Genomic DNA, 12,633 nt, shown 5'->3' with positions numbered 1-12,633 from the left:
AAAATCTCATATTTTAATTCATATGTTTATACATATTTATTATAAACATTGACATAAAAACTTAATTATATATCTTTTTAACTTACACGGAAAAAATTTTATAGTAAAAATTACTATGTACGGTAGTAACTATGGACCATAAGAAGAAATTTCAGAAAATTTTATTATAAGTAGTGTAAATACGGTAGTTTGATGAAAAACATAGTTAAAATTTTCATAATTTCTTCCTTGGTCCGTGCTTACTATTTACCATAGTTTTTTAGTATAAAATTTTTAGTATAAAATTTTCTGAAGTTAATAAAAAGAGACTGCCATAGTAATGTACAGTAATAAATACAAAATCAATGTAATAAAATTAAGGAATTAAATTTATATTTAAATTATTAAAAAAAGAATATATAAACTTACACATTCACGCACATTTAATTACATTTATAACATATTTATATATTATATACACAGCATATATAAATTACAATTCTAACATGTGTATAACTTCATAAATAAAGAATATGCTTTATAATATCACGATTTAATTTAAGCATCAGAATTTTTTGCGACTTTTGTAAATAAACAACTTTTAATTGAAAATTTAATGATGTAATCCGAATCTGTTTTTTAACTTATAATAAATAAGTCAATAAATTAGGATTTATAATGCTGATATCCACGATATGCCAAATCATGGCCGTAGGAATCTACATTTCCATAATGATCTCCATGATAATCAAAGTTTGAATATGAGTCGTACTGAGGTTGAGCAACTCCGTTTTTAGTGTACACTGGAGGATAATAATTTGGATATGGTTTGTAAAACTTTAAGAAACCTATCACACCAGGTATGACAATTGCCAAAAGTCCAAGGAATTTCTTGAATGAAGCCAATCCGAAAATCAAAGGCAATAACAGTAGTAGCTTCACCTTGAAAAGTTTCAGGATAAGTAGAAACGGTATAAGAAATTTTCTGAGTCGATGACGAGCTGAAACACAGATTTCAAATTTATTTTTAATAAATAATAAAATTTAATTAAAAATTATATTAAAGTAAACTTAAATAACTTAATTATACGATAAAAATGCGTTAATCTATATTTCATTCATAAAAAATTTGTGCTTAGTTTAAAATATATGAACTCATAAACGTATTATTATCCGAATTATTCAAATAGTTTAAATAATAAAAACCTATCATGCTCGATTTAAGTTTTCTAAACTTCTATCAGCTATTATCGAAATGAATAATTAATAGAGAGATCTAAAATAAACCTAATAAAATAAATCTGTAGTATATCTTGATTATTGAAACTGTCTTGCACCTTGATATATTTAAACAAAGTTCTACTATATTGTAATCTTAATTTCAATTTTTCAAATAATTTTAGCATCAAACAAAATTAAATAAAAGTAATTTTTAAATTAAATTACTTTATTATCAATTAATTACTGTATATAGTTATTTAACAGAGTGTAAAAATGTAATATAAAATATAAATATACAAAGTTAAATATTTAATAAAGTATTTATCAAAAATAATGTTTGTACAAATAATACTTATTAAAATTAATAAAAGTTTTTATTTTACATATGGAGTTATTTTATGTTTTTGTATCAAATTATTTATCTACCAAAAAACTTTGCAAATAAAGTATATAAAATTAATTGTTTCACTAATTTTGTACAGTAAATTGATACGTAAAATTAATATTTTATTATTACATTTTTTTGCACAAATAAATTTTATAGTAAATAATTTTCATTATTCAAACATATGAATATATTTGCAATTGGTCTCTGCCTAACACATATCAAGTTCTTGAATTTTTTAAACATTTTCTTACGCATCATCTACCGTTAACAACATTTTTTTAAATGTTTTTTTTTTTAGACTTAAATGTTCTCTTGTGTAATAATTGTAAATACTTACAAAATATTGTATCCTTCTTGTCTTCAAGTACATCGATTTCATCAGCGATTTCATTTAAAAATCTCGGTTTATATGCATCATTCAAACCAGTCTCCGCATCAGGAATGGTCAATTCGAAAGACATTGTTTTAACAAATCTTTCCATTTTCCTTTTCATGAAATTAACCATTTGATCCCATTCTGTCTCCCCGGATCTGTTGAATTTCATTCTTAATTTAGAGAAGGTTAAGGAAAACGTATTTTATTGATAATTCAAGCAATGCATTTTTTCTGACATTATCGAAACATTTAGGGAAATTACTTGCACTTTTCTTAATTGTATAAATATTGTTATAGATATAAATATCATCTACATATACATATATACGTATATTTCTTTCCATATATAATGATTTATATGCAACTAAGAAATGCGCAAATAATTTTTCTAACACACACACACACACAATTATACATATTTCTTTGTATACCTATAAAAGTAATGGCCTATTAATATTTTACAAAAATAATACCTAGGTTCATTGGAGTATTCGTACGGCTGACGACGTACTTCCGTAACTACTTGATCAGACATTCGCTTAATTCGGATATTATCATTTAAGGAATATTCGGTATGATCGAAAAAATCCGAGAAATAGTTTAATGCTCGTGATTTGAAACATTCAGCTAAATCACCAGTTAAGCAACGTTCATTAACCTTTGCCAAATATGGATCAACATTTTGCCCAGTTCCAAGACCAATGTAATTAAATAAATCTTCTACATGCTGAACAGGATTAAATCCTCTCTGTTGCGATAAAACATCTTTGAGTTTTTCTAAAATTATAAATTTATATATAATTTTATTATTATAATTTTTACTATTTAAAATAATATTATATTTTATAATTAAAAATAAAAAAATTAAAATAAATAGTATTTATAATAATTTAAATTTTTCAATAATATAAAAATATATAATCTTTTTTTTATTTAAGTAATAAATTAATTAAATAATGTTAAAAAAATATTTTTTAATAAAAATGTTATATATTATGCAATGAATTAAAGACATAAATGTAAAAAATTATTAACAAAATTTATCTATATATATTCAATTTATCTTGTCGCTACCATGTACATACAATTAACGCAAGATGTAACCGTGTTTCTTGATACAAATAGTTTAAAAAAATATTTTACCTTGCTTATCCTCTTGATGCTTAATATCGGTATCCTGAAATGTAATTTTCCCGGTAGACTGACAACATGCCAGCAAGGATAATACCAAAAGAATTCCTAGAATTACCAACAATCGCTGTAGTTGCATTCTGCTCTTTTCTTTACACCGCCTGCAATCACGGGTTATTATTAATATTTTATGATAAATATATATTCGAAAACACAAATCACCATATTGATATAATTGATTAACATTTATTATTTGTTGTTTCTAAAATGATATGAGTGCCTATGTAAAATACATCATTACACTTAAATTATTATTATTATTATTATTATTATATTATTATTATTATTATTATTATTATATTTTTAACAACACTTTATTTTAGTAAAATTAACATTGAAAGATTTAAATATACGCATGTAATATGAACAGTAATGTTACTGTTAAATATGGAATGTAAAGTATGCAGTAACGGAATATATATACATTTAGGTTTTTGATTTTTTCAAAAAACGGGAAAACTTAAATACAATTCGATATCTCACCAAACTGTCAAACCGTGATTCGATATTCCTTACGCAACATCTTTATCAAATAACGTACTCGTCGTGGTGATTCTCAAACAGCACTCACAGGCCTGCGAGATCGACTGATGGCAGTCGACGCGCCGGTTCACCAAGTGCCGTTAGATGAGCGCACCAATCAGAAGTAAAGGACGAAACCAAGCGGATTTCTGATTCCAATTTCTGATCACGCGCACATTCCACTTGAGTAATGACAGTAATATATATCTCAGAGTCATCTTTCTTGACCACAAATTTTTCAGTTAAGTTGGGAAGTTGCAAAATAAACTATTGTTTCATAACATGATTAAGAATTGTAACGATATCGATGAGTTTCATTTAAATTAAAATAAAACAATAACTAAACTAAGATTTTATAAATAAACAAAGAATAAATGGAAAACTGATGAAATAAATTAAACGAATGCAAAACGGAAACAAAATTTAAGTTGACAAAAGAAACTGTTATAAGAGATTTTGAAAAAGTTAAAAATAATCAAAAATATGTTAAACTTTATAAACTTACCTTACTAATTGGAAATTAGAACGTAGAAGAATTAACAAAAATAGAGTTAAAACTTGTTGTCGCCAGTAATGAATAATCAAAAAATAATAACTAAACGTAGAATTAATTTATGTAAATTGAAATATTCAAAATAGATTCAAAATCAATTAATGCTAATAAAAACTCTGAATTTGTCAATACATGCTAAGCACTGTTTTAATCGAAAGCTATATGATGCTGTGACACACCATCTTTGTATTTATATGGGTATGACCGAGTTCAGAGAGGGGACAGAATCCGTAAGTCGTTCCCAGAACAGCAAACAGGAGAATTTGGAAAAATTGAAAGTGAAAGTAGTGTCCGGGTTAAGAACCGGAACTAGGTAGGTTTAAAGAACAGAGACGGAAGGCGCATCGCGGAGAGAGGAAGTCAATGTACTTTCATCTCCATCTTATACCCAACGTGCGTCATCACCATATTAGAGGAGTATTGATTCTTTTGTTACCAACTTTCCTTACCAATTCTTTCGTTACTCTTTTTTTTTCGCGCCTAATATCGTTCCATAAATCACTTTCCTATGAATGTATAACATTTATTACTTTTTCTTTGCGTTGTTTTTTATATGTATTTTGTTTGTTACAAAATTTTATTAACTGTCATATTGTTTTATGCGAGTGTGATAATTCATGTTTTCAATAAGAAAGAAACTCTTTCTTTTGTTCTTATTGCTTTATGTCTTAAACAGGATTTTGATTACATAAATGTCGTATGCTGACGCATTGCGCTGCCTTACTTTGGAGAAACCCGCGTGACTAACATCATAAAATCTTTTATTGACGTACTCTGTACATTAATTTAAAAATGTATCATGCGAATAACGAAGTAATCGCAATTTTTTAATAAAATACAGTTAACCTAAATACATATGCGCTCTGCGCAATACGTTTCTTGCTTTGATTGTATAAATTAGCATCTTCATCCTCATGTCATATAAATAAATAAATATTCAGAATCACTATCAAACATTACAAGATAAAATCCTGTACACGATAGCATTCAATAAATAAATACAAATTAAACATATAATAATTTTAATATTATACGTTCATATTTTACACAATTCATCAAGTAATTATTTATTTATGCCATTTAATAATCATAATGCCATTTAATAATCATTCATTTGTGTAAATATCTGTTTAAGAAAAATATTAATACATTAACATTTTTTTTTAATATTTAAAAGAGTTTTGAACAAGTTAAATTCTCGATGAAAATATTTTTAGCATAATTTCTGATATATCATAGATTTCCCAAATTTTTTCTCATTTAAAAAAGTTAATTGCCCTAATAATTTTCATATAAATATTTTTTAAACAATTCAATAAAATTATAAAAATTTATTTCTATTTCAAAATCGCTTTGTTACGAGAGAAGTAGACTAAATCACATGTACCTGTCTCGTAATCTAAAGCGAAATATTATGTAAATTGTGATGCTCTTGATTGTTCTAACACAGTTTCTATTCTTCTAGATGCTTAAAAAATAACATTAATATTAGTTTACCGATTATGGCGGCATGATCAAATGTCGCTTTGTTTTATAAAACGTTTCTTTATAAAATGTTCTTTATTCACAATATACTTTTATTGGAATTTATAGTTAACAATGTGTCAAAAAATCTGTTATTAATCAGATTAAACGTGTTTTAAAACAGAATTTAAATAATATTTATATAAATTTTAATAATTTATATAAATTTTAATTAAATAAATTAATTTTAATGTTTTTATTTAAAATTTAAAATAAATAATTTTAATTATTTATGACAAAACGTGTTTTAATTATTATAAACTTATTTCTGAATTTTCGTAGAAATAATCAATAAATAGTCCTCAGAGACTTTATATTTACATGCTGCTGTAATATCGACATCAAAGCTACGAACGATAATTTAGGAAACTGTGTATGATACATCATGAGCTTACAGTTGAGTTACAAGAGTTGAAGATTCGAATAATGGCGGATTAAGACTGTCTCGGAAGCTTCACAAACGCAAATTAATTTCGGATTCTTTTATTTAAGATGCTATTCAAAAATTTTTAATTGAAATGTTCTTGAAAATTTTTAAATATTCCTCTACTAAAATTTTAGTATAAAAGTTGATAAAATATTTGGAAGAAAAAAAAATCGAAATTTTGCAATTCTGGAAGCCTCGTATGAGCGTCTCGTGCGACCGTAGTAATTCATCACTAAAATCTACAAATTTTACTCAGGCGCAACATCTATAAACGAATGTTAGAGCATACGCTAAATCTTTTTCTAGCGATTGCACTAGCGCATCCAGTCAGAACTATAGGCCACTGCTTCTCATAAAACTTGCATGAAGAGATGTGAGAAGCGCCTTCTTTTATTCATTTATAATTAATAACGGCCATAACGACAGTAAATTACAACGTTCTCAGATCTTTCTGGCCTGAACGAGCTTGTTAATATCTTGGTATGTCGCGAGCATCGCTTGATTTTGCTTTAAGTTCTGATCTTCACGAGCGTTCGCACAATTCGCATAGATATCTTCGCACTTGACGCCATCCTGACCATCTTTAGCGGCCTTCATGTATCTGAAGAATCGAAGAACGTCGGGATTGTCGCTGCTGGGTTTCCTCAGCTCGTTCAATTCTCTAGACAGCTGAGCCGAGACCAGGTTCGAGTATGGCGCGTAACGCGCGGGACTCCGATACATCGCGCACACCGCGTATTCCCTGCAGCCTTCCGTATTGTGGCCCAGGCGAGAGAAAACGGCGTCCAAACGTGACAGCAGGGGCGAGTAGAAGGGGTCGTAGTTCGTCAAAAGCAAAGAGCTCGTCGGGATCTCATGGAATACCTGCCGCCAATAATCAATATGCATGTTTACAGCTACGTATGTATATACTTAATGGTCACCGTATCCGTTAGGCGTCGAACGAGTTAAAACGAAGCAAACAAGGAAGTGGGTCGCGTGAATTTCAATGGCCGATGTCAATAGTCGAATAGTATCAACAGTGAGAAACATGGTCATCTCCGTTTGTCGATGGTGTGAAAAAGTGTACGAATAAAAAAAAAGACGAATGTTCCTTAATGGCATACTTACCCAGTTCATTATTGAACCAAACGTTAACAAACTGATCTTTCCAACTGTACGCGACTGTTAATGCGACATGTATAAATCAACTTATCTCCTAACTCATATCTCCTATCAGTTGGAATCATTCGGTAAGAATTATTACTATTATACAATCAAAAAAAAGTATTCCATTAAATATGATAAAAGTCCTAATATAATTTATAGCATTATTTAAACTTCCTCGTTAAACGTGTGGATTACATTAGTATAATCAGAATCCAGAAAAAAAAGAAAGTGGTACAGCGGCTTGAAAGCTATGCATTTGTGACAAGAAAATGTACGAGATCTGCAAGTAATTGCGCATTATTCATTCGGAAAGCTCACCTTAAAATCTTGTTTCTTAGAAAGTCCATGCGCAGCCACGTGTCGTGTGTAATAACGATCCGAAAGCGCATTCGCATGGGATATTCTCGAATCTACGAATCCATAGCGGTTTGCAATATCCGGAGTTTTCTGCGTCTGCATCATACTCTCGTCGTACATAGCGGATGCTGGTAACGTGCCTACCGGTTGTCGCGTAAGATAATCGTCGTTGTAAAGATCAGTATTATCTTTGAACTCGAAATTTTCCTCCGATGCGCCCATAGGTGCGGCATGCGAAGACTGCGCGAAGGAGGAAACACCTGTAATTTACGTAACATGTATTTACACTTTTAGTTCAGGATGCTTCTTTAATTAATATTAATGCCACTATGTGAACTTCGCGAGAGCACGAGAAATAGAAAAATCATTTTCTCAACAAAAATATTTCCACATTTTATATGCACGATATTTGTTAATTTTACATTAACTTTTTCAATTTTTTAAATTTTAAGAGACTTTAGAAAAGTAAAATTAATAAAAAATTTACATTATAAAATTATACTTCTAAAATATCAGCGAAGTGCTAGTGAAATTGTTAAAATTTATTAATTCTTTACTAATAGTTAATATAATACATAATTAATATAATACATAAACATTGATGTTATATAAATTAAGCACTTACCGTACTTATAGCGTACTCTTTTGATAAAGAAATAAAATATGATCATACTTGACAATCACTACAAATTGGTTCGAAAGCTTTCTCTTTTTGTAATAAGCTTAACTATATATACAAAATACGTACCCTTTCCAACGATATTACCAATGCTGCCAATGATACTTGGTAGGAAGAGAGCGAGTAACACGCTCTTAATTATCTGTACGCCGAAGAACAAGGGCAGCAACAGTTTCTTCAGACCGAATGCTAGAAAACCAAGCCCGAATCCTGTTAAAAAGGAACTCTTTCCCTGAAACACGGCTGAAAGCAAAAGTACCAGCTCGTTAAAGCCCTGCGGTTAGCCCTGAAAGCCATGCTGCAAGCAGCATATCTTTTTCATATTCTACCTCTCCAACTCCACGTGCCACGCGCTTTGCTGAAACACTCCACGTGTGAATAAAAAATATTCACCGTAATTATAATTAATTTGACTGCTCGCACAATGTTATACATTTTTCCTCATACCCGTTTTATCGCTGGTTTAGTTCGCATTTTTGCCAATTAGCATAGACCCAACCTCGTTACTTGATTTAACTCCAAAAAGCCAATTCATGAAGTTAAAGCTTTCTCTCACCCCCAAATTTTATTTATGCCAGATCGTGCTCGCGAGCGTACTAGATTCGTCGCTTATCAGATAATTAAAAATATTAATTGAATAGCTTACTTTTTAAAAAATAATTAAATTTTTATAGAAAAAATATTTTTAAAAGTTGCTTTCTTATTAAAAAATTAAAAAATTATCTTGAAACTCAGATTGAGAAAGGTGGAAATAAAAAAGATCGTCCGTTCTTTTATAAGAAACCTTTTCCTTTCTAATGAACTGCTCAATTACTCTCACTCCACACAAATTAAGGATTACGCAATTTCTTTATGATGAGCATTGCACTATGCAGATAATAATCGATATTATATCGCTCGATATAAACGATCGTAGTTTCAGAAAATCCACCTTTCGTGTCGGCAAAAGTAACGGCACTAGTACACACGCGACAAAAATCTGTAGCAAGCGGTCTAGAAACTCACAACCGAAGAACGTCCTGGCTTCTCTTGCGAGACTCAGATCCTTGTTCAGCTGTATCTTCATCACATGTGTCCTAGCATAATGATGAACCTTGTCCAGAAGCTTCAAATCCGGATCATCATCGTTCTTTCGATCGTCGCACGCGATATTTGCTTCGGGGTTTCTTATTATCTGCACGGATTCTGTTACGTTATACGTGTCAACCCTCGAAAGTTGATCTAAAAAGTTTGAGAAGTCCTTCCGTATACAAGAGACCGTCAGCTTTTCTCTGCATTCTGACGAACTTGACAGAAACTGACTAATCGTTGAATTTATTTTAATTGGATTAGCAGTGACATTCTCGTTGGCCATTCTCGTTGGCTCAATTTGATAATCTACTCTATCATCTACGTGAATATCGAACTTTGTTGGTTTTCCAAGTATATTGTGCGGATGATCGCGAAGGAATTCATCGGTTTTGTTATCAGATTCGTGAGAGAACGGCACCTCGTTTTCCTCGACGATGTAGTCATCGTGGTGCGCGGTCTCGTTCAAGGACGTAACCTCCGTATAGACCTTGACCCCCACGACAGAATGAAGGCACGTAATAGCCAAGAGCACAATCGAGAATATCGCGACTGCTCTCCCTTTTGCCATTGTCCGATTCATGAAAAAAGCACCAGGCGCTTGTCTATTGGCTAGCTGCGATTATTACGAAAGGAGAACTGCATCTCGACCTGCCGCTCCGTTTTCTGAAATGAGACAAATAATAATTAAGACAAATAAAAATTAAAAGCTTTAATCAAGAAAACAAGTAATAATACAGAATGTGTAAATAAAAAAATATTAGTACTCAAATTACTATTAAGTAAGTTACTAATAACGTTTTCTATACACGTGGTAAAACTCAATTGTATTACATCAGTCTTACATGTACTTTCTTTAGTCAGCTGATTCTTTTATTTATATAGATAAATTGAATTCTTAAATCATACTTTAAGTGTTTGTGATAAATTAAACTAACTATCCTATTTCAAACAATTTGTCGATACATAACTATTTGTTTTATTTAAAAAAATTATTTTAATTACTTTTTTTTTTAAATCAACAATTTACCAAAAATTTATTTTTTTATCAATCTTAAATATTTAATATAATTGTGTTAACATTATAATTATAATTCTGTTATTCTAATTATTTTTTAATATATATTATTTAATAAAATCAAACTGTTTATTTGTAAAATTAAAAATAAAGAAAAGATTATACGTACAAATTAATTAAAAAATTCTTATCTCATAACATTTTATAAACTGTGTGTCAACAAACTATATATGTATACATAATAATATGTAAAAAAAATTCTCGATCAGTACATGTACATGCATATATATTATATAATATATAATCATATATATTAATATATATTAACCTAAGTCGCAGGTTACTTTTTAAAAATCTAACCACGCGCACGTGTACAAATTAATTAAAATTAATAAAAGTATACAAAGTTTAAGATTAAACAAGTGATCCTTCATTGATCTATTCTAATATGATCTCATTAACAACATGCTCCGTGTATGCATTTTTTCATACATGCATGGTAAAAATAATTTCATTCGCCAATCACACAATAATCTATAGAAAACTATAGATCTAGTCAGTCACAAATAAATCTATACTCACTTCCACGGTGTATCTCTGACATCAACAATTTGCCCGCACCTAGACCAAGCGATCGGAGTAAATTTCAGCAACCGAATAATTTCTTTTAATATTGAAAAACGGCTGGTTGACAATGCGCGCCTGAATGATCAAGCGACCAGAAAGTCGGTACGACGTCCGATACTGTACTGGCAGCCGGTCTTCGTAGGATCGGCTCGACTGACCCGATCTGGGTTACCCGGCCATCCGTCTGTCCGTCCCTCTATCCATTCCTTTCCGCCTTCCTCGCTCACCACGTTCGTTCATTCGTCCGTTTATTCCCGCCATTCGTTTATGATCTATCCTTCTTCCAAGGAAGAATTGCAAATATGACGATTAGTCGAGGGGGAAATTTGCCCATTCAAATCGATCGAATTCGCAGGTTCACTACTGAAATAACTATTAAAAACGCATACTCCGCATGAACGATTTCACTTGGCGGTATTTCGACGAATGTCTAGATCGGTAAGTTCAATGAGCTTGGACGCAGCCCAATGACACGAGAGATGGTTCTTGTCAGTTCTCGCTAATAGAACTCTCTAATGAATGAATAGATCTTAAATTAAACGTAAAGACGATGAAAAGAGAAAGAAGGAAAAAGAGGACAAAAGAAATAAATTATATATAAACAAATGATCAGGATAAAGTTAATTACAGAGCCCTCCATTAATTTATTTGTATTTTTCTTTGAAATACTTATGAAATAGCTCTTCCTAATTATGTAAGAGAGCTATAGGATAAATCATATTTCAATAAAAAATAAAAATTTTTTCTAATTAATTATAAATTGTTGATCTGTCCACATCTTATATAAAATCTCTCAGAAAAAGTAATAAGGCTTCTACACTTCTACTTCTAAAGTCTTCTGTAGTAAACATAGTCTTTTATGGCAACAAAAATATTACAACAACCTAATTAATTCAAACTAATCTTTCATATCCATTTAATCATAAGAAGTTACAATTTTTATTAAATCTTTTTTGTATGATCCACTTTTCATATGAAAACTATCTTCGGTAATGACGTCAACGGAGATCACTCGTTCAAGTCCAATCGAATTAGTCACGAGTTCAATCGCGGTTGCACACCTTTACAAGCGATTTCTCTTATGTTTTCTCCGGAATCCACCGATCCCGAATAATGTCTGTGACCTCCGAAAAACTGGTTTACCTGATTTTATTTTAAATTTGAAATTAAACATTTACAGCGATATGTCGGCCAGCCTTTCTTTCATCTTGACAGAACTGACAGATGACTCGAATACTACAAAATGATTACCAGTTATATTTGACGATATTACGGTGTGCATGCTCCGTGTTTTAAAGGTGCTATTTACTATTGGGCATTGACATTAGAAACTCGTTATTACTATAAAATACTAAAAAATCTTTACAACAGAGAAACGTAACTACATTTTTTTAATTAAATGTACAAATTGAAGTTACACCATGAGCTGTAGCAGCTTTAGCAGAACTTATAAATATATATTAAATATATTTATTAAAACAATATTAATTATATTAAAACAATATTAAAATTCAGCTCTATTCACTAGTAATTTAGTTTATTTTTTATTTTTTC

At 30.1% G+C, this 12,633-nt stretch overlaps 2 protein-coding genes across 5 annotated transcripts; both read right to left on the bottom strand.

Moving 5' to 3' along the window:
- Positions 1–404: 404 nt before the first annotated feature.
- LOC105828537 lies at positions 405–4,279 on the bottom strand. Of its 2 annotated transcripts, none has more exons than XM_036285963.1 (5): positions 4,183–4,279; positions 3,108–3,256; positions 2,438–2,741; positions 1,926–2,119; positions 405–980 (listed from the first exon to the last, which is right to left on the bottom strand). In XM_036285963.1, exons 2-5 carry the CDS (start codon positions 3,232–3,234, stop codon positions 646–648), a joined length of 960 nt encoding a protein of 319 aa, XP_036141856.1. In that variant the 5' UTR covers positions 3,235–3,256; positions 4,183–4,279; the 3' UTR covers positions 405–645. The 2 variants fall into 2 exon arrangements, with proteins under 2 accessions (XP_036141856.1, XP_012522356.1); XM_012666902.3 differs by lacking the exon at positions 4,183–4,279 and adding an exon at positions 3,639–3,761.
- Positions 4,280–4,775: 496 nt separating this feature from the next.
- Positions 4,776–12,372, bottom strand: LOC105828542. 3 transcript variants are annotated; one of them, XM_012666910.3, is made up of 5 exons: positions 11,035–12,372; positions 9,372–10,100; positions 8,436–8,609; positions 7,649–7,947; positions 4,776–7,045 (listed from the first exon to the last, which is right to left on the bottom strand). In XM_012666910.3, exons 2-5 carry the CDS (start codon positions 10,015–10,017, stop codon positions 6,623–6,625), a joined length of 1,542 nt encoding a protein of 513 aa, XP_012522364.1. In that variant the 5' UTR covers positions 10,018–10,100; positions 11,035–12,372; the 3' UTR covers positions 4,776–6,622. The 3 variants fall into 3 exon arrangements, with proteins under 3 accessions (XP_012522364.1, XP_012522365.1, XP_028045089.1); XM_012666911.3 differs by having other exon boundaries at positions 8,436–8,555; XM_028189288.2 differs by lacking the exon at positions 11,035–12,372 and having other exon boundaries at positions 9,372–10,507.
- Positions 12,373–12,633: the final 261 nt, after the last annotated feature.

This window comes from Monomorium pharaonis, chromosome 4 (assembly GCF_013373865.1).
Source record: "Monomorium pharaonis isolate MP-MQ-018 chromosome 4, ASM1337386v2, whole genome shotgun sequence".
Classification (NCBI taxonomy): Eukaryota; Metazoa; Arthropoda; class Insecta; order Hymenoptera; family Formicidae; genus Monomorium; species Monomorium pharaonis.
This window is presented reverse-complemented; position numbering and strand designations above follow the sequence as displayed.

Bases quoted from the DNA above. Each gene is read 5' to 3' on its own strand.
- LOC105828537 (XM_036285963.1), bottom strand. From the start codon at position 3,234: ATGCAACTACAGCGATTGTTGGTAATTCTAGGAATTCTTTTGGTATTA. The intron at 2,742-3,107 runs GTAAAATATTTT...TTATAATTTTAG, and splicing joins GCATCAAGAGGATAAGCAAG to AAAAACTCAAAGATGTTTTA. The intron at 2,120-2,437 runs GTATTATTTTTG...GAAATTCAACAG, and splicing joins GAATACTCCAATGAACCTAG to ATCCGGGGAGACAGAATGGG.
- LOC105828542 (XM_012666910.3), bottom strand. From the start codon at position 10,017: ATGAATCGGACAATGGCAAAAGGGAGAGCAGTCGCGATATTCTCGATT. The intron at 8,610-9,371 runs GTGAGTTTCTAG...TTTTGCTTTCAG, and splicing joins AGCCAGGACGTTCTTCGGTT to CCGTGTTTCAGGGAAAGAGT. The intron at 7,046-7,648 runs GTGAGCTTTCCG...TATTGGCGGCAG, and splicing joins CTAAGAAACAAGATTTTAAG to GTATTCCATGAGATCCCGAC.